At 40.2% G+C, this 23,011-nt stretch overlaps 1 protein-coding gene across 50 annotated transcripts in view; it reads right to left on the reverse strand.

Annotated features, from left to right (window-relative positions):
* The window catches only part of SORBS2 (sorbin and SH3 domain containing 2), a 291,973-nt gene that overhangs the window by 133,814 nt on the left and 135,148 nt on the right, over window positions 1-23,011 (reverse strand). For 38 of the 50 annotated variants that reach the window (XM_065597968.1, XM_065597957.1, XM_042841983.2 and 35 more), the window contains one exon: window positions 3,483-3,532. The exons of 9 other annotated variants lie outside the window; for them this stretch is intronic. In XM_065597968.1, the coding sequence (XP_065454040.1) occupies window positions 3,483-3,492 (10 nt within the window). In that variant the 5' untranslated portion in view covers window positions 3,493-3,532. Of the gene's footprint in view, window positions 1-3,482; window positions 3,533-6,057; window positions 6,119-9,922; window positions 10,168-23,011 lie in introns of all 50 variants that reach the window. 3 more of the 50 variants (XM_042841993.2, XM_042841985.2, XM_065597946.1) reach the window with 2 other exon arrangements.

Raw genomic sequence — 23,011 nt, forward strand, 5'->3', positions numbered from 1 at the left:
TAACCAAGTACACTATGTTGAGTATCTCTTATCTCAACCGCTCTCATGCTTAGTGGAAGTGACGTCTTAGTATCCTACTCCTGGTGCTATGTCAGGAATAACTCTCAATACTTATGCTTAATCCAGCTTGGTTTTTGCATGGGGTTGCAGACTATATCAATAGAATTAAATGTGAACTATTACTTTATTTGGGTGTAACGGGTCGTGCTCACCACCGTGGAGCCTCCTGCTGGTTGCTCTGGGAATTAGCTCCGTCTATCAGCAGGGCGCTCGCCTCTTGTGGCGTCTCACTCTCCGTCACTGCTTCTCCACCATCTCTGCTGTCTGTGGGGACCCGCATCGCTCCCGGACCATGGCGTCCTCTTCAAGGCACGGCCCTCCGGCTGTCCCCCAACTCTGTTGTCTCCCCACTTCCGGGGAAACCGGAGAAACCGGCAGTCCTTCGTCCGGCCTCTCGCCGCAGTGGCGAACTGCAGCCTCTAGTCCAGCCCCTCACTCAGGGGCAAACTGCAGTCCTTTGGCTAGCCACTTCCCTCAGCAGCCAGTGGGGCAAAGGGGGGGGGGGGCCCAGGCCCACCCGCCATTCTGGGCCATCACCCAGGGACCCTATAGCTAGCAGTCACTCACTGCCTCTCCTTCCCCTCTTTGCCATTACCTGCTATCCCTGGGCCACTTCCCTGTAGCCCCAACACCTACTCGGCCCCTGTATCAAGGCCTCAGTCTGGGAGCCAGCCAGGCGGGAGCTCCGCTTGCTTCCCTGACCCTGCCCAGCACTGCTCTGTCCCAGGTACTTCTCTCTACGGGCAGCCAGTCCTTCTCCCTCAGCTTCTCTCTGCCCTGCAGTCGTCCTTATACGGTCCAGCCTGGCCCTGATTGGCTGCTTCTAAGCCTTCCTCTGGTTGGCTGGGTTCTGCGCAGCCATTCTAAGGGCTGCTATTAATCCTGTGCCAGCCAGTAAGGGGCTGCTGCCCTGTCACATTGGGTAATTTCTTCTTTTAGTAGAGCTGGTAATTGTGGACAACTGCTATAGATGTTCACAAGTAAGTGATGTGCTCCTCGATTTGTAAATGTGCAACAGGTTTAAGTTCTGTGTAAGTTCATGATGACATGTTTGTTTAGACAATCCTAGGATGTTTCAGTAGTTGGTTATCAAAGTGTGTTCTGGAGGCATTAGGATTAAAGTCCACAACAAAAGGAATTCAATTACATTGAAACTTGTAGCAAAAATCTCACTGGAAGTTAGAACAATTAACCCATATGTCATAGCTATGATGTCATGAGGAGGCTGTAAGTCACATTTGTGATATTAGAGCAATGAAATGTGACATTTTTAAAGGGAGAGAGATCCACAAAATAATATTTACTAGACTTGAACCCATGAGACTGCAATATGCAATTGAATTGTAGTCATATGTGTAATGATGATTAGTGGAGTTACATCATAAATCCATTAGCTAAGGAGTGCTTCATAACTACCTTAATTTAAAAAAATATATAAATATATGGATATAAATTTCTACTGTAACTTCAGCTCTCACAAGAAAACGAGTATAAAACTGGGCAGAGAGAAATTCTGAATATTATTACAATAAATAGCGTCTTCCTTATTAAACTCTTGTGTGATCCACCAGTTACTGAATATAAAACAATACAAGCTTCAGATGAATAAAAAGTTACTTGAGCTGATTTGCTCATGATGCTTATTATTGTGTTCAGAGAATCCACTATCTCTAGTATCATAGCACAGATTAAACCTGATAGTGTGGTATTAGTTATTTATATACACATCGGGTGAAATCATGGCCCCACTGAAGTAACTATAAATTTTGCCATTGACTTCAATGGGGCCAGTATTTCACTTGTCTACTGGACAGGTCAATCCAGCCCCTATTTAAAGACAATGGCATAACTCCCATTGACTTCAATAGTGTAGGATCAAGCTATAGTTTTTATTTGTACTTTGTAATAGACCATAAAACAAACATTCTACAATTTGTGTTTTGGTTATGACCAGATTTTACATTTCTACCATAGCAGCCTGAAAGATAATATAAATGTATATAGAATCATAGAATTACAGGACTGGAAAGGACCTTGAGAGATCATCTAGTGTCCATCCCTCTGTGCTGAGGCTAGACTAGTGGTGGGCAACCTGCGGTCTTTCAGGGTAATCCACTGGTGTGCCACGAGACAGTTTGTTTACATTGACTGTCCGCAGGCACGGCCACCCAGAACTCCCAGTGGCCGCAGTTTGCCATTCCCAGGCAATGGGAGCTGCGGGAAGTGGCGCGGCCCACAGGGATGTGCTGGTGGCCACTTCCAACAGCTCCCATTGGCCAGGAATGGCGAACTGTGGCTTCTGGAAGCTGTGGGAGGCCATGCCTGCGGACAGTCAATGTAAACAAACTGTCTCGTGGCTCACCACTGGATTATCCTGACTGGCTGCATGCAGCTCGCGGGCCACAGGTTGCCCACCACTGGGCTAGACAGTCTCTGACACGTGTTTCTTTAACCTATTCCTCCAATGAGAGAGATTTTACAACATCCCTTGGTTACCTTTTCCAGTACTTATTTATCTGTATAGATAGTTTTTCCTCAAATCTAACTTATATCTCCCTTGCTGAAGATTAATTGATTACTTATTGTCCTGCCTTCAGGGGACGTGGAGAATAATTGATCACTGCCATCTTTATAACAGCCCTTAACATATCTGAAGACTGTTACCGGGTCTGTTTTCTTGAGACTAAACATGACTAGTTTTTTAACCTTTCCTCACAGACCATATTATTTAAACCTTTTATAATTGTTGTTGCTCTCCTCTGGATTCTCTCCAATTTGTCCACATCTTTCTAAAAGTGTGGTGCCCAAAAACTGGACACACAACTTCAGCTGAAGCCTCACCAATGCCAAGTAGAGCAGAACAATTACTTCCTACGTCTTACACGTCTCCTGTTAATACACCCCAGCCTGTTTTAAAACTGCATCACATTGTTGGCTCATATTCAATTTGTGATCCACATAGCCACTAATTTATTAAATACCAACCTCTTTTTATATTCAAACCCACCTAACAGGATATTTACAGAAAAGCAAGCATTATAGTACTGTTTTCCAGAGATAAAGGGATGCTATTTTCCCTTGACTATTATGTATGCCGTTGTGCTGCAGAACGTATATATGCATTGTCCAATTATATATATATATACATATATTTACATAAAATATACATAAACACATACACATAACATATACAAACATTCATATTTCATATATATACACATACATAAACATGTATGTATATTTTATATGTGGCACATATAAATATACATATACAAACATACTATTAATACAACATCCTGTTTAGTTTAATTTCAATATCAGCTTAGTGTAATTTGTGCATGAACATTTAATAATTTGGGCCCTAGTTTGCTTATTAAATAAAAGATATACAAGTAAAGAAAAATCTCACAGAAACAGCATACCTGTATTCATTTTGACACTGGAGGTTTTGTTATAAAAGTCTTCAGTTTTCCTGCAGAAAACAAAATGATCTATTAATCTGTCATAACGCAATGGTATGTGGTACAAAATGTCATCAGTGTTTTTGGGGGGTGGGGGAAGAGGGAGACACTGGTGAATCAATGTCATATCAAGGCTAACCCTATTTTAAACACAGGCTTTAATTAAACTGGCACCACTTGTGCCTGCCTCTAAAGTTAAAGTTGAGTCAACACTTCCATTATAGCCTACCCTATTTTCAAAGGTTTAGTATCTCAGCTGTAAACATTTGCGTTGGCATGATATTTGCAATTGATTTTTGGTCTCCAGATTATCAACTGAAGAGCAGCTCACTTAAAGAAATGTATAAAATAAAAAATCTGTTTACAGGTTTTATTTGATGCTTTTCCATAGATGGATATATATATAAATATAAAAAGACTAGGAACACTTTTTTTTTTTAAACAGCCAAAGTTATTAACTCTTTCCCCCCAGTATTAATGTGCTAGAAGTGTAGCTTTATTCATAATTTAATATGAATATTTTTACTGACATTGTGATTTTCACCATTGGTTGCTGCAGTACTAACTAGCGACTTAGGACCTGTTCCTGCTCCCAGGGAAATCAACGGTAAAATTCCCATTTACTTTAATAGATGCAAGATCGGGCCCTAACACAGGAAGGTTTCCAAAGGCACCCGGCTGTTCCTTAAAGGATAATAATATGCACAGAAACAAATTATAAATACAATAATCCAGGAAGCAGGAACAGTTTGATTCTCTTGGGCTTGTGGATTCTTACTCTTTATGACATTTAAAAACAAACAACCAAGAGAACAAATATCAACAAATACAAACAAGCAAACAAACAAATATTAAACAAGGAAATAACAACCGAAGAGGAGAAAGGACATCCTAAATTAAATCCAGCATGTTGCCCTTAACTCCTGATGCGATGCCTGTGTTTATCACACTGATCTGTGATAAGGACAAGCTTGAACTGAATTTCCCCAGTACCAGGAGTGGCTCTATGTATTTTGCCGCCCCAAGCATGGCAGTCAGGCAGCCTTCAGTGGCATGCCTGCGGGAGGTCCGCCAGTCCCGTGCCTTCGGCATACCCGCCGCCAAATTGCCGCCGAAACCGTGGAACCAGCGGAGCTCCCGCAGGCATGCCACCGAAGGCAGCCTGACTGCCACCCTCACGGCAACCGGCAGGCCGCCCCCCGCGGCTTGCCGCCCCAGGCACGTGCTTGGTGCGCTGGTGCCTGGAGACGCCCCTGCCCAGTACAGACAGTTTCACAACTGTAATGTTATTTAATGGTTCAGGGGCTAGAGTCTCTCTTCTGTCTGGCCCATTCACGATGCTACATGGGCATAAAGGCGTAATAAATGGGGTGGGGGCAGAGAGTTGTAGAAAGGGTCCCCAGGGAACACCCCTGATATAAGAGGGTGGCCCAGCCAGAACACTGTTGCTGAAATGGCTCTACACTTTCCCCTCAGCTTTGTGTATTTGAGGTGTGCGGGGGCAGGAGGGGACATGTCCAGAACAAACTGCACTCTGGCTATTCTCAGCTAGCTTATTACATCTAGAGGCTGCTCTAACTTACACCACTGGGGCCAAGAATTGGAGTGCAAGAGTGGTTTAAATCATCCTTTCTTCCTCCCTCCCTGTTCCTACAGCAAATACAGGGATAGGAAAAGAGAAAATCGGAATTGTTCATATTTAATACAAAACTAATGGTTTGTTACAATAGTTTCCCCACTATTTTTACCATATACTGTCCCTTGACCTCCCACTTTAAAGAATGATGGTGTGTACGATTAGAATGGCGCATTGGTTACAATGTATTACCATACTAAATGAGGCCCCAATCTCAGGTGGGCTTCCAGGTGCTACTGTAATTAATAAATAATAAACAAAATGCCTTAGACTGGGTGGTGCTGAATATCTTGAACTCCCACTGAAGTCAACAGGAATTGAGTGAACAGCACCTCTGAGGCTGAAACCTCTAGCAATTTATTCTTCTATACTGACGCAGAATGTACTTTGTACTGCTGTAGAAATTCAATGTTATTTTTAATGATGCCTCATAAGATGATCATACTGATTCCTCACTCAAATAAGGCATTTTAACACTGCTAATACTATTTAAAAGCCAATTTCCTTTTGCTATACATCAAGGGAAGGAACAGGCAGATGTTATAGAAATGGATCACTCTAGAAGCTAAGGGATAATACTGGGATAACTAAAAAAATTTCATGCCATTCTATTTATGCTAAAACTGATGTATCAGCAAATTAGCATCTGAGAATTCTCAGTAAACCATTTAAAGATTAAAGCAAGTCTATTTTCTTCAGTGTTGATAAACTGTCTTTGATTGTAACTTTAGGCTTACATAACAGTCACAAATTATTCTTGAAAGCATCAAATTCTTGGAGTGTTTTCATGCTGCTACAGGAGACAACATTTTAAAGTATTCTATTGGCTTGGAACTGAGTGGTGGTCCCATGAAAACAGGCTATAAAATGCAACATTATTCAGACTCAGCAAAGACTCACCAAGTACAGAACTTTTTTTTACACCAAGATGTCAAAATGATTTCCAGCAGGTGGATTTGATCTATATACATAAAGTGTTTTTAGTTCATGCCAAAGTTTTACACACACTACTTTGCTTTTTCTTCCTAAAATCCTTGGTTCAGCAAGAACATTTGTATAGATCTAAGGAGATTACTCTCTACAGCAAGCTGCATACAGTCAATGGGAGGATGCATACAAATCACCAAACACATTTCTGAAAAATCTGATCTCAAGTACGCATATAAAGATTTAGGGGCAAATTCTGGTCTTGCGTGCACGCACATAAGTCAATATAAGCTGCACACTTATCAAAATTGTGCCCTGGCATTTTAACCAATTGCTGCTACAAATCTAAAATGATTTTCACTCTTGATTGAGTATTAAGGGACATTTAAAACATTACTAATATTAGTAACAGAATTTTAAGGGACATCATGAACTTAAAAGTCACACCTCTATCTGATTTTTTAATCAACTATTATTTAAAGCAATCTCTAATAAGTCTATAAAACTTAAAGGGATTAGAGAAAAGAAAAACAATGAGTTCCCTTTTGTTTCCTTAGTGTTGTTCTTTTGTGTGTACTTAGTTTAATTGTTTTCTGCAAAACTGCTCTGCATGGGTGTGCCCGTGTGGACATGAAGATATCTTGCCATTGTTATTCATGATTTTGTCACATCAAGATTAAACTATTGCAGTGTGATCTACATGTGGTTACACCTTAAAACCAGGTGCAGAATGCTGCTGTTTGTTTACTGAAGAGGGCATCTCTCTGGGAGCATGTGTCATCGGTGCTCTAAGATCTGCACTGATGACTTATTGGTTCCCAGGTGGAGTTCAAGGTATTGGTTATGACCTATAAAATCCTAAATGGCCTGAGACTGGTCTGTTTGACTGACCACATCTCCCTGTGCCATTGTTGTGATCAAAAGGATGCTTGAGCTGGATCCCTCTCATTATAAAAGAGGAGAAAGCTGTCTCTGTCAGGACATCAGTACTCTGGAATTTGCTCCCCAATTTGCTACAAAATAGCTCTGATTTTGCATGCTGCAGTAGGATGTTTGGAAAGGGCTGAGGGTATGCTTCCCACAATGATGGAGGGTCAGAAAGGAGTTTCTGTAGGTAGCTGGCTGGCTAGGTCCCGTTGGAATGATTAATGTTGCTAGGATTTTATTGCATTGCTAATGATGCGTTATGGTGTCTAGAATCTCAGGAAGGAATCTTTTCAATTATTTTAAATCTAAATAAATAAATAAATGACTAAGGCCCACTGAAGTCAGAGACTACTTGTGGGTTTAAGTTAGGCAAGCCCTTCATATCTTTCTGAATATGGGCCTACATGAACAGTAATATAATACTGTCAGCTCAGAACCCGTTGGGTGAAATAAAATAAATGGATCATGTTATTAGTAATTGCTAGAGCTGTCAAGTGATTAAAAAAAACTAATTGTGATTAATCACACTGGTAAACAATAATAGAATACAATTTATTTAAATATTTTTGGATGTTTTCTACATTTTCAAATGTATTGATTTCAATTACAACACAGAATACAAAGTGCACAGTGCTCACTTTATATTAGTATTTTTGATTACAAATATTTGCACTGTAAATGATAAACAAAATAAATAGTGTTTTACAATTCACCTCACACTAGTACTGTAGTGCAATCTCTATCATGAAAGTGCAACTTACAAATGTAGATTTTTTGTTGTTATATAACTGCACTCAAAAACAAACCAATGTAAAACTTCAGAACCTACAAGTCCACTCAGTCCTACTTCTTGTTCAGCCAAGTGCTCAGACAAACAAGTTTGTTTACATTTGCAGGAGATAGCGCTGCCTGCTTCTTGTTTACAAAGTCACCTGAAAGTGAGAACAGGCATTCACATGGCACTTTTAAGACTATAAGAACGGACATACTGGGTCAGACCAAAGCTCCATCTAGCCCAGTATCCTGTCTTCCAACAGTGGCCAATGCCAGAAGGAATGAACAGAACAGGTAATCATCACATGATCCATCCCCTGTCACTCATTCCCAGCTTCTGGCAAACAGAGGCTAGGGACACCATCCTTGCCCATCCTGGCTAATAGCCAGTGATGGACCTGTCCTCCATGAATTTATCTATTTTTTGAACCCTGTTATAGTTCTGGCCTTCACAACATCTTCTGGCAAAGAGTTCCACAGGTTGACTGTGCGTTGTGTGAAGAAATACTTCCTTTTGTTTGTTTTAAATCTGCTGCCTATTAATTTCATTTGGTGACCCCTAGTGCTTGTGTTATTAGAAGGAGTAAATAACACTTCCTTATTTACTTTCTCCACACTCAGTCATATCCCCCCATTAGTTGTCTCTTTTCCAAGCTGAAAAGTCCCAGTCTTATTAATCTCTCCTCATACGGAAGCCGTTCCATATCCCTAATCATTTTTGTTGTCCTTTTCTGAAACTTTTCCAATTCCAATTCTCTTGCCAGATGTGCTAAACATTCGTAAGCCTCTTCATGCTTCGGCCATTGTTCCAGAGGTCATGCTTCCATGCTGATGACACTCATTAAAATAATAATGTGTTAATTAAATTTGTGACTGAGCTCTTTGGGGGAGAATTGTATGTCTCCTGCTTTGTTTTACCCACATTCTGCCATATATTTCGTATTATAGCAGTGTCAGATGATGTTGTTCGTTTTAAGAACACTTTCACTGCAGATCTGACAAAACGCAAAGAAGGTACCAATGTGAGATTTCTAAAAATAGCTACAGCACTCATCCCAAGGTTTAAGAATCTGAAGTGCCAGCTACAACAGTGCCATGTGAACACCTGTTCTCACTTTCAGTGACATTGTAAACAAAAAGCAGGCAGCATTATCTCCTGCAAATGTAAAGAAACTTGTTTGTCTGAGCAACTGACTGAACAAGAAGTAGGACTGAGTGGACTTGTAGGCTCTAAAGTTTTACATTGGTTTGTTTTTGAGTGCAGTTATGTAACAACAACAACAAAAATCTACGTTTGTAAGTTGCACCTTCACGACAAAGAGATTGCATTACAGTACTTGTATGAGGTGAATTGCAAAATGTGATTTCTTTTGTTTATCATTTTTACAATGCAAATATTTGTAATCAAAAATAATAATATAAAGTGAGCATTGAATACTTTGTATTCTGTATTGTAATTGAAATTAGTATATTTGAAAATTTAGAAAAACATCCCAAAATATTTAATACATTTCAATTGGTAGTCTATTGTTTAACAGTGCGATTAAAACTATGATTAATCATGATTAATTTTTTAAACCACAATGAATTTGAGTTAATCACATGAGTTAACTGTGATTAATCAACAGCCCTAGTAATTATCATTCATCACTACTTAACACACTTTTTTTCTTTTGGGATGAAAAAGGTAGATCAGACAAAATATTCACAACTACTATATACAACAAACGAAAACCCTATTCCCTATTAGTGTATCATTTGATGGATCAGTTACCTCCAAAAATATGTTCTTGGTTTTAAGAACCCGAGTGAGTTGTTTGAACATGACTGACCGAATCAAATATCTTCTCATAAGCATTCAGCACTATTCCACAAGATGGATGGATGCCACCCAGAAATGTAAGGGTCTGATGCTTTTTTCATGAGTTCAAATACATCTCTCTGATTTATCCCCTACTCTTCTCCCAGAACAACAAAAATTAGCAAACAGAAAATATGATTTTATGGCAGACAATTTATTTTCATCAAGTGAATTCCAGAATGCACCCCCTTTATGGTCATCATCACTATAATGGATTCTTTACCTCCCCCAATTCCACCAAAAACATCTTCGGTAAATGAAGCAACGGCCACTTACTACTGGTTGCAGATGGCTAAGCAGCGGTGTACATACATCTGTGTGATCTGGCAAGCAAGTGATTGATTTTGTTTTTGTTAGGTAGTCAGCAACATCCAGATGTTTGAGGGGTGGGTGGCGAGGGAAGGGGCTTTCCAGATTTGTGAGAGGACGGGGGAGTCAGATCTGCATTAATCTTGTTTGACAGATTCATCGCTTGAGCTCCTACCAAGGACTGCAGCCTGGTGAGTAAAGTATCTGCAAACCTGGGGGGAGAGGGCAAATTAATCACTGAATTTACACCCTAGGGATGGGGTAGTCAAAATCAGTTCAAATACTGTGGAAGCTGTTCTACTGCACTTTCTCTCAACACACGAGTCACTACCAGGTGCTCAGAACCCTTTTTGCAAATGAGGAGGGAATTGTTTTAGTGGGGATTAAAGAGTCAGGTAATTCTCCTGGCCTTTTCTCTTCAATAGCTGTATATTATGGTTTGCCACTTTATATATTTAATGGAGGAGAAAGAAAAAGTGGGAAATGTGGGCACTCTTTAAAATCACTGGTTTTTATCAGAGACACAAGATAAATAAGATAATATTTTTTATTGGACCAACTTTTGTTGGTGAGAGACAAACTTTCAAGCCTCCACAGAGTGCCTCTTCAGGTCTGGGAATTTACCTGAAGAAGAGCTCTCTGTAGGTCGAAAGCTTGTCTTTCTCTCCAATAGAAATTGGTCCAATAAAAGGCATTATCTCACTCACCTTGTCTCTCTAATTATCCTGGGACCAACATAGTTACAACACCACAGCATGCAACAATGTTTTTAATCAGGCAGCTACAGGCAGATCTAAAACCAGTTATTTTGCTGGACTCTATAGCAGTGATGGACTTAACACTAGCAATAGCATCAGAATGTACAAGTAGTGCCAATTGGTGCTTCCATTTCAGGTTTTGCTGGTACCCAGAATTTGCAGAGTCAAAACTCATGGGAAAGGGTGTTGCCTGTTAATTTTCTTTTCTTCTTTTAGATTTGATTGAGACCCATAGCCAATGGCAGAGGGATGGGGAGATGAGACTGCAGCGACAGATGGCACAGAAAGTAGCATGACAAATTGCGAATGATAAGACCATGTCAGTGGCAACTCACATGTGAAGCTGTGAAAACAAGAAATCCCTGCCCTGCTGTGCCCCAGTGCTCAGAAAATAAAGCGTACAAAGCTATGGTTTATATGAAAATGCATTTGATAGTGAGCTCACAGGCATACCACCATCATCCAAACCAAGGCAAGAAAAAATATTTCTATGTTTTTACGCATGTGCATAAGTTAACAAAAAATACTGAAAATGATAAAAATATGAATAAGTCATGGAAATGGTACAAAGAGGTTTTGTTTCTTCCTGTAGTTACACTGCAGCAATGGGACAGTGAGAGGGCCTGTATTAGGCCCCAATTCAGTAAAGCATTTAAGCACATGCTGAAGTAGACCCATGGGCCTACTTAGGTGCTTAAAGTTCAGCAGCTTCACTGCTTTGCTGGCCCATGGCCATATTGCCCAGTCCTGCAAAGAACTGAGCACTTCAACTATCATTAAAGTCATTTGGGCTAAGTGGAACCAAGTAGCCAAAGTATCCCAAGAAAATGGTCTAATAGGTTTCTGTTATTTTGGCTTTCAAATTCTGACTGTGGGGCCAGTCCTCACGGCTGTCAATTTTTGCACAGCTTCATATGTGATTTTTATGCAAAGTATTTTCAAATATGCTAATAATGTAATTAAATAACTGAACCACCAGCAAATAATTTGTATATTACCATAAACTTAAGTTTAAGGTCAATTAACTCTGTCCCAGGAAGTGGTGAAAGAAGAAGCTGTATTAAATTGGCAACTGTAGCAGGTGCATGGGTGTGGAAAGGTGTATGGGGAGTAATTGCGTCCAGAGTGGGGAAAGTTGGGACAGCTGGGTTTGTGGGGGTATCGGAGCAGATGATGGGAGCAACTAGGAAATATTGGGGGGGGGGGTTGATATAGCTGGGGGGTAGTAAAGGGAAATTGTGTTTGTGCAGATGCCTGGAAGTAAAATCGGAGCAAGATCAGTGACTGGAGTTAAAAGTTGGGGTGAGGGGAAGCCGAGTTTTGTGGGTATGTCCAGGAGGTACAGGATGGCGGTGGCTGAGGGTATCGGTGGTTGTGAAGGGTGTCTGAGTATAGCTGGATAGCTTGGTAGAGAAGCTTGAAACAGCTAGGTTTCTGGGGAGTATCCATGCGGACGATGGGAGTGGGGGAAGGGATTTCTGAGATCTGAGTGGGGAAGGAGGAGTAACTTATGGGGAGCTGGGTGGATGGCTGCAAGAAGATGAGGGATATCTAAATTATATTTGTATTGTTTTTACTAAATTACATAGACAAATAAGGATAAAAACCTGAGATGGCCTAGTTGTTAAAGACAATACTAATAATAATGACCTGCTTTTTTCCTATGACACTATTAAAATGCAAGAATTGAATAACATGTATATGTTATTTTTTTCCTTTCCCCTCACAGCAAAATGGCTGACCGAGGATTATTATTTTATCAACTACAATTGGTTAATAACATAGTAATCGTATCCTGACTGGTTCATAACTTAGATTGGTTAATAGTTAAATCACACAGTGTCTTAATATGTGCTGCAAAGAGCCCCAGGAGGCACATTATAAAGAGCCACTTGTGGCTCGGGAGCTCAGTCTGAGTATCACTGCTCTAAAGAGTTGTAGATGGGGGGGTTTCATCCAATACCATCAGCTTAACGTGCTCTACTTCATGGAGGAAAGACGGCACATCATTCTGTAGATACACTGTATCAGGCACAATGAAAGTGGTTTCTGAAATGTGAAAATGTCTTTGAGGAAGGAAGCCTTCCCTTCCTTACATATATTCCGTCAGTGCAGTAGGTGGAATGAGTATGTCTAAACTACAATTTCTAGCTGTATGTAGAAGTTAGTGATTGGCAAAACACACACAGTGTCCCTCTAAGGAAGAGAAACAGAAAGCAGGGAAACAGAGCTAAGCTGTAGTATATTCTGGAAAAGGAACCTAATAAAGTCTAATCCCTTTCTTCCTCCCCCAGTCATATGATCTTTAGGGGAAGCAGCACTGCAAGACTAGATTTCCTCCTCCCATTAGCAAGATCTTCAGCAAGACCAAGAAGACCCAACTCACTCTGTCCCCCACCCAGCAGAGCAGATCTTCTGGAGGAGGAAGTTGATCACTATCTGAATCTAGGGCAGTGGGTATGGGAAGCAGGGTTTGGTCCTTGTTGGTGGATTAGCTATTCACATTTCAGGAATCATTTCATTCAGCTCTCTCAGTAAGCTACGTGTAGCCCCAACCAGAGATTCCACACAGGACACCCCTTATCCCAACCATCTTCTCGCTGGCACCCTTACCTCCTCCTTTTGGTGATTCTTCCCTAAACCAGGGACCAGGAGGTGGAGCTAAAATGTGACTATCCAAGTGGGATGAATGTGAAAGGGAATTAGGAATTCAGGGCCAGATCCTCAGCCCCTGCTCCAACTGCTTCGTGCTGCTCAAAGCAGCTGGAAAGCTATATTAACTGATTATTCCAATATGAAGGAATCTCTGGCTGTCAGCGTTGGTATAGCTGACTCTTACATCATCCTCTCCCAAACCCTGATGAAGTGGATGTGTTATGGGCTAACTGGGAGAAAATCCCCCCTTGAGGCCATAGCCAACTTACATTCGGGACTAGCGAGCCAAGGATCCAGCTAGCACAGAACTGATCTCAAGGTTGGGGTCCTCCTTTGTACCCATCTCCAGCTGTGCCCACTTTTGGGGCACAATAAGAATCTGGGCCTCAATCACTGCAATGAATGGCCTAGTGCTGTTGGAGTCACACAGTACAGCAGACAGGAGATATAGGGCAACACGCTGATAACTGTGTGATATGGGACCCCTAGACAAGCAGGACTACAGGTCTGTCTCGTCTTACATGGGGGTTCCGTTCCGCGGTTAGCGCGTAAAGCGAAAACCGCGTATAGCCAAAATTCCATTGAGTTCAATGGCGGGCGGAATCGCCAGCACTACAGGTATAGTATTAAAATTTTTATTTTTCTCTTTTTTTTGTTTTTTGTTTTGTTTTTGCCAACCGCATAAAGTTGAAATCGCGCATGTTAAATGCGCGTAAGACGCGACAGACCTGTATATTTTACTGAATAATCACATAGGTGTTAGGCAGTCACAGTGTAGAAGCTTCTCATGAACACATTTACAGTTGAAAGTCACTCTTTTCCCCTTGACTACTTAATATGGTACCTTCCATGGGGGCATTCTGTACTTTGAGATTCAGTGAAAATGAATTGACTGTCCTTTTGGTATTACCCTGAATTGAGTTTTTAAAGGCCCCCTAGGTAAGTTGGCTTATTTCAATTACAGTATACAGTACCACTTGCTAAACAACCAACAACCACAAATGCCTCAAGCCATTGCATGCTGCTGATGTCAGAGGTTTGTCGTCTCACCTCCTTCACTTTATTTGCACTTAAAAGAAAAGTTTAACAAGGCATTTGACTAGCTGTGCACTCAAAAAACAACAATTTGATCTTGACCTTTGTACTTAAATTCAAAATCTGCAGTTACTGTCTCCCTTATTATCCCCCCCTCCCCCAAGATGTAGCTGGAACACTTTAAGTAAGATGGGGACTTTCAGGATGTATTTCTGAAAATAAACCATATACAAACATGGGAGGGAGGGAGAAAATTTCAAGACAGCTATACAAACTGACAGGGTTATGTGCAATTTACTGACTATTTTTATAGATGCAGAAGGAAACAGTGACATGAATAAAATATTTTTTACATTCAGAGTCTGCCTACAGCTTTGCCAGTAAAGGAAATTTTATTTAGAAATTCAGTCAGGAGTTTTATGGTGTTAATGCTTTTCATTATTTCTTATTGTTTGAAAAATAAATAAAGGAAACAAAAAAGATTTTTGAATAAAAGCAATCTCCTTACTTTATTGGCCTGAAATATTGTTCTATATTTCCTTGCTCTTTTCTATTTTATCATGCTCCCATTATGTTTTTAATTACACAAAATCATACAATCCCAGCCCTTTAAAAATACTGTGTATGTGGTTTAACAGGAACTCACTGTTGGTCAATGGAATTCACTCTGCAGGGCAGGAAATCAGCTATAAGACTAGATGTGTAGGAAAGTGGGGGTGTTTAAAGGGCCTTAAATGTAGGTACCTAGCTCTTTTACAAATGAATAGAATAATATTAGCAGAGGGAAGGATCAGCATTGTCACTGACATGAAACAACCAGTCTTTTTGAGCCCTTTTCTGGAATGCCAAAGAAATTATCACAGGGAGGTGATTTCTCTTCTTCAAGTTTTAATTAATTAAATATACTAAACATGTAGGGCCTCCTCAGCTGGTGTAAATCAGCACATCTCTTTGGACTTCAATGGCACCATGCCAATTTATACCAGCTGAGAATCTGGCCCATCGTTTAATGTAATTTCACTAGGATTTAATAAAAACCAATGAGAAACAAAACAGTCCAGCATATTTAGGTGGCATGGGTCCACAAGCTCTTGGGTCCAAGCTATTTCTCAATGTCCCTCAAGAACACAGGCTTAGTATCAGAATAAATCCACCAGGATAATACAAAAGAATCTTCAAGAGTGTTATATTGTACCAATGTGAGCATCCACGAATGTTCATGTGTAAGTAAACACCTCACAAAAAGCGTAGCGGCTGAAAGTGTTTTGTATGTTGGAGAACTATGTTTAAAATTAACAGGTAAAATTTACAAAGGTGTTTCAGTGACTTAGGAGCCTAAACCCCATTGACTTTCATTACTTTTTGAAAATGGGAGTCAGGCGCTTTTGAAAATTTCACTTAACATGTTTATTCCCAAAAGTCTAAATAAAAGAAAGACATCATACAACCAATTCTTGGGCAAAAATCAATGTAGCTACACCAGGGTTTAAAATTCACTACATAGAGGATAATAAAACTGGTTCATTAGCTCATAGTAATGAGCACAAATAGTAGGAACATAACCGCTGCTTATTTGCATCAGTTGTATACAGTTATTTTGCAAACTACCGACCATTTCCAATTCTCATGTATTATCAATAGGCATTATTGGCAGTTTCAACATTCATGTATCTCATTGGACTGGGGCTCCCTCCTGCAGAGTATGGAACTGATAAGACATGTGAAGATAAAACACCCATAAATAGGCATTTCTAGATATAACAACTCCTCTCTATAGACATCTTTTCATCTCACTATTCACACTACTCCTATGAGGACTAATGGGAGTGATGTGCTTTCACTGAGAGGTCATTAAAGATATTACTTTCTCTGTCCCTCTTTGCCATTCCTATACAAAATACACGTCCCTAAGTCACTTTGGGTAGCACTAGTTCCATTCTATAGAGTTAGACCAATATGTGTCGGGTCAAGCAAGATTGCACAATGAAAACTCAGCTGCCATACCATGGTCACTAAGAAGGTAACAGGTTTTTACTAACTGGTCCCTAAAAACAAAAATTATGTATGTAAGATTGTTATTGTATTCCACAACAGTCAAATGCGTACAGTTAATTTATTCTAAATTTAGCACAAATCAGCTAAGATTGACTTAGTAGACATTCATTAGAATATTTGTATATTCTCTGCCTCCCACCCTTTGATCTTTCTTTCCTTTTTTATATAGTCTAATATCCATTAGCAAAATAGATTAGCTATATGGAATTGTGCTTTAATACAAACAAATAAGATCTATCAGGGGTTCCTTTCAGAACAATAAATCCTGTGCGCTTAAGTTAATGCTTAGCCCATGATACCAGAATGAATCAGATTGTGTACTCGGATGTCTAAATGTAACCCAGATATGACAACTTCTGTCTTCCCCTTGTCAAGCTCAATTAAAAACACTAAAAACATTTTTAAATATTTATTTGTACTGTACTGTCGTCAGTAGCTCTTAGCTTGTGTTGTGCCAGCTTTAGAGAATCATAAGTGGCATTTAGCACAAGTACTGTACCACTCAATGTACTTGAATTTACCTAAAGTGTTGACAGAAAGATGATGGAGAGTTTAGCAACTGTAACATAATGCTCTCTCAAGACATGGATGAACCTCTGATACACAATACACAAAAATAAACTTATGTTTCATGTAATATTAGTTTTGCTACTTTTTCTAAAAGTGTTTACTACATCTTCTGGAAACACTCAGCAATGCTATGTAATCTCCAATTTTCACTTTAATACTAATGGGCTATTTGACCCCATTTGCTCTTTTGTTCCACATAAGGCCACTCAAAATGCCCGGGCTTCTACTGTTTACACAACTGGTATGCACTCTGCTGTCTACTGGTTTCATACCAAATATAGTCCTACATGCCTCACTCCTATTTAAAGCAAAAGAGCTACTATTCTTCCCCAGTATAAATAGCCAAAGAAAACATGACTCCAAAAATTATACTTGGCACAGTGGTTAAACTCACATGATTAAAAACAGTTAATACTAACTACTTATACTTGCTGCATGAACCTCAAAACTTTTTGAGCTCTGGTTTGATTTTAAATCTGAATGCTTTTAAGGTCTCCCTTTCTCCTATTCTTCAGTCTGCTCATCTCCTACTTCTTAATCTCCAACTGTCTCCTTTAGATTCTCTCCTATTTAACATCTTCTTTAATGATCTGGAATAAGAGGTAAATGCCATGCAGATGACATTAAACTAAATAGTGTTTTTAACACCAGTGAGGACAGAGAAGTAATAAAGAGGGACCTGCCAAGACCAGAAATCTGGGAAATAAACAACAAAGTGCAGTGCAGCTTAGAAAAATGCAGAGTAATCACCCGAGGAGAACAATCCAAAACTCAGATACTGAATGAGAATGAGGCACCTGGAAAGCACAATTCTGAAAGAGAGCAAGGGATGACAGAGAACTGAGAAATAGATATGAATCTTCAAAAGCAATGTTGCAGCAAAAATATTTGGGGCTGCATATAAACATCATGGAGCAGGAGGGTGATAGCCTCTTTCTATGTAGCTCTGGTTTCAACTGCACATGGACCACTTCAGAGCAGGGACTGTCTATTACTATGTGTACACAACAAAATGGGGCCTCAATCTTGGTTGGGGCTTCTAAGCACACCTGTAATAAATGATAAAAGAGGTAGATGCATGCTGCGCCTCAATAGGCTGCTGGTGTGCTGAGACCACTGCCTATCCTGCTCGCCAATATAGTCTCATGGTCTTATATTCCCTCATTGGTCTGTCTCTATCTGTTGTCTTTTACCTTATAGAAGGGGACTGTCTTTTATTCTATGTTGTACAGCACCCAGCACAGTGGGGTCCATGATTAGGGCTCCTGTGCATTACAATGATAACAACAGTACTAAATAATATTCTAAGAAACAATGGAACTCTGGAAATTTCAAAAAAGAATAACCAACCCCACAGAGATTGCCCGGACAAATAAGATTTGTTTCAATCTATGTATAAAGTCTGGTTGGGGAAAGGAGAAAGGGTTAGATAAAGGATAAAAGGAAAACTATAAGATATGGGACAGAATGAGGGAAAGGACATCATATTAAAATGTGTGAGAGGGATGATAAATTTCCACTGAGGAGCTCATTACAGCCTTAATGGTATCTGCTTGCCCTTTCAGCCACAAAGAAAGAAAGAAATCTACCAGCTGGTAAGAGAAGGGAGCAAAAGATCACAGGAAATGTATTCACCTTGCAGGTTTTTAAAAATATTATGATGTCAGCTTTTACAGTCCAAAAATTCACGTGCACATGTTTTTAGAGATCCATCCTTTTTTAATTTTTATTTTCCTGGTGTATTCCTTTTCAAACTCTATTTTTATTGAATTTCACAAGATAAGTCTTAAGAATGCACAATTTATTTTAATGTAGATTTCTAATGCCGGATTATAAAGCATCTTAGTAGGGCACAGAATACTTACTGTTTAATCACTGCATATGAAATCAGAGCATAAAGTCAGATCCATTGTCATCCTTTTAATTATCTAAATCTCCCAACACTCTTTTGGTTCTGAAAGTGCTCCATCAGTAGGGTTGCCAACTTTGTAAAATATAAAACCTGGACACTCCAGCAGGAGTGCTGGAACTTCCTCTGCCCCACCCCTTCCCCGATAGGCTCTGCCCCGCCCTGCCTTGTTCCCAGACCTCACCTCTGCCCTGCCCCTTCCCCCAAATTACACCCCAGCTCTGCCTTTTCCCCCAAGGCCTCACCACTGCCCCATCCCTTCCTCGTGAGGTCCCATCCCCCGTTCACTCCTCTTTATCCCTCCCCTGTTACTCCCTGCACTTCCCCTCTCCCTGCGTGAGTTGGGAAGGACTCACCTGCAGAGCCGGGGCTGGAAGCTGCAGCCACCCAATGCAGGTCGGAGGCGGCCCCGGCTGAGTAGGGGCTGGCATGGGTGATGACTCGGTGCCTTCCCGTCTCCTCCACCCGCAATAACCAGACTTTAGGTCAGTAGATCTGACTGGAGACTGTCAAGACCACTTTTCAACCAGACTTTCCAGTCAAAAACCGGACACCTGGCCACGCTATAATCAGCAGCAAGCACCAGGTTCAACAATGCCTTTCTTTTAAGATTTCCAGTGAAATTTTGTTATGGAGAACAAGAAAAACTATGAACTTGTGCCTTCCTGTGAAGCATCAAGAATATTCAGCTTCTAGAGAGGGGACACCAGAACAGACAAACTACTTAGCCAGGCAGGTATGGTGACTCCTGGGTTGGAATGATAGTCTTTTAAAAATGTACAGATATGCTAATCAACACATTCCGAAGACTATAATCAGGTTTGAACAGCCTAATATTTTTTTTCTGGTCTTTTTCTGGTTCAGTAACCATGTCATCCTTCATTATCAATTTACCAGACAATGTGGTCTTGGGGAAATCATGTTAGATCATTTTCAAATAGTAAATCTAACAAATGTTACTCAGATTGCTCAAGATGTTAAGCAGTTTTAAAAATCTATAGAATTGAGCCTCATCCACGTCTGCATTAAATGAAGAGAAAAGTACCAAGAAAGGCAAAGAAAATACTGTGTGCAGGGTAGGGAAAAGGTGCACTTCAGTTTTTGATCTTTGTTATTTAGAATGCTAGGAAGACAGCAACTTTCAGGAGTGTACTACTAGAGTCCCTGGATAAATGGTCATGATGTCAGAATGTTGCTATATGTCTGTCCTTCCAGGCATTGTTATAAATACTGGGACATCATTTCAAGTCCCTTCTATCCTGATTCCAAAGCAATAGCCTATAGCAGCATGGAAGAAAGGGAACTCTTGGCAAAGAAATAGCAAAAATATAGGCTTTTGTGTAGAATATTTCTTAAATTATGCTTATTTTTTATTTTAGCCATTTAACTTTAAGGGTCAGAATCCATTAGCTATGGATGTAAGATCTTAACTACAGTTTCTCCTGAGAACTTTTCATATAGGCCCAGAGTCCACAGCTTGGCTTGGGCTATAGGGGCTGGCTAACAGAGAGCAATACATAGCTAAAAGGAAGCTGGGGTAAACGGATAACTTTGTGTGTTTCAAGTCAGTGAGCGGAGTCAGTATAACTCCGAATGTAACTGGGTGTCCTTATCACGAGTTATAGACACATGAAGTGCTAAGAAAGGCCTCACGGTTACTCCCTAATGCAGGGAAGAGATAGTGATACAATACTCCTCAGATCCTAGACAAAGTTCGGGGAGAGGCCTAATATGATTGACATGAGTTATGACACCCTCCCCTCACAGATGTATGCCAGTCCTAGCCCACAGAAATGCAAGGGTAAACTTATAAACAACTGTTATTGTTAAGTACTAATTACTGCTTTTTCGCTTTAAATCTCTGGGAATGTATCTGTTGGTCAACCGAGAGAGCTGCTCCCTCATTCCCCTGGACCCCAAAATTAGGATTTAACCTATATACTTTAATAGACATAGTTTGGGGGTAATTACCTGTGTCAGCAATATGTTAATTTGGGCCATGGGTGGAGCCATTATGTAATCTTTTAAACCACTGGCTTATTGTGCTTATCTTGTCTTGCTGCTAGAACCTATCCAGGGGCTTGGGAAAGCCCATCCCCATTGCTTTTTTCCACCCAATGAGCGCCATATATAATCTATAGGAATTAATTGTTTTGCAGTGTCTCTGAGCCTGATAAGCAAAGTGACATTCCGTCAGCACTGTGAGTAATAAACTCCTGTGCTTGACTCTACACAGTGTGGATTATTGTTCCTTCAAACTAAAGAAGAGCTCCTCTCTCCATTACTTAGACTACACTGTCTCCAATATAGACCAGTCTCTGTTATCCATGTAACTGCTCAGGATCTCCCACACTTTGATCTTACACTTTATATTCAAAAGTAATGCTTACTAAAGCATGTAAATGAATCTGAGCAAGCATGATAATTATCACATTTATTCTTACTGATCAGAGGAATTTACTCTCTCTCGTTTCTGATTTCTCCACCTGAGAGAAACCATAATATATTTCTACTGATGGGGATAAATGTTTTATCATCTTCTACAGATGATCATCTGGTCATCTTATTTCATTCTCTCTCTCTATCTTTTATATAAAAATACTTGAATACTCTGTTCATTTATCTGACTTGCTGATTATTGCATTTTGGAGGATAGAATGGCATACATGCCTCACTGAGTTAAAATACTAGAATGCATACCATCAGTCTTTTCTTTGTTAACAGCTCTTAATGTTCTTAAAAGGTGGGCAGAGAAACTGTTTACTGCATCGGCTCAGCATTCCAGACAGCCAAGGTCAGAAAGAAGTTCATCCTTTACTCTGTCAATACATTATCTCTTTCCCTGATTCTGAATGTGTAATGACAATAGGTTGAATAGTAAATTACACCGAGCAGTCATATCATATTTATAACCACAGGACCATGTCCAGATCTAGGAGCCCTGTTAAAGTGCACCTATCTTTCACATTTTGTAAAATGTAAGCTGATTGTTCTTGTCTGTAAGGACTACTCGGTTCTTGAATCAGGAATTTTTCAACTTGAGCCATCTTTGGCTGAAGGTTAATTGGTTTTTGGAGACCCTGACAGTTTAGTCACTAGAATAATAAAATATTTTAGCACCTCCCCGGGAACTCTTCAGATGAAAAAGATAGTGTATATTTAGTCTCAGTCCCCTTTGCTGTCCTCCCAACTACCAGTCCCAGGCTTCCCCCATCCCTATTGCTAATTTCAGTTTCCCTTTTCCTATCCCACCACTCTCCAGTCTTGGTCTTCCCCATATCCTCAGGCTCCTTGTCCCAATCTACTCCCCCACTTCAGGTTCAGATCTTGGTCCCTCTGCATTCAAATCAGGTAGCTTCCTCCTCCATGCTGCCTGGGTGCCAGCACAAGGTGCACTGAAACACAAGAGAAACAGGCTGCCAGTTTTAAAGTTCTGGCTCTGGCCTCAGCACAGCCGACAACAGCAACTGCAAGGAAAGTCTAGATGAGTCCCCTGAAGCCCTGGGCTTGAGCATGCTCAGCACGGATGGAACGTTCAGAGAATTTTAGATGCCAAACTCTAGCATGCGATTTTTTAGATGCTCTAACTTGACCAAAATTTTGGCAGATTTTCACAGATACAGGAAAAAAAACACATCCCTGATACAAAGGCTGTGCCCCTGCCAAATTTCAAGCACCAGCTCCAAAGTGTGTGTGTGAGTGGGGCACTAGAGCTTCTCAAAGAAAAGGTCACCAGAATCTTTTAACATGGACAAAAAAAGCATATTTTTTTTTTTACCTTTATTCTTGGAAATGGCAGAGATTTTCCAAAAATATTCAGCATGAGACAGATACATGGAAAATTTCAGTCGAAACTGTTAACATTTGTCAAAATTATAAGCAACTGAAAACAGAGTTTTACAATGGGAAATCCTGGCTAGCTTCAATAATAGATGGTGCTGACAGCCTCACCCTTAATAAATGAAATAATCTCTCAACGTTTTAATTGATTATGTAATAAAATGTCTTACTAAATTTTAAAACCTTTATGAAAGCATTGTCTCTGTTCATAAAGTGGCTCTGTATTATGGTGCG

This window comes from Chrysemys picta, chromosome 5, assembly GCF_011386835.1.
Source record: "Chrysemys picta bellii isolate R12L10 chromosome 5, ASM1138683v2, whole genome shotgun sequence".
NCBI classification, from domain to species: domain Eukaryota; kingdom Metazoa; phylum Chordata; order Testudines; family Emydidae; genus Chrysemys; species Chrysemys picta.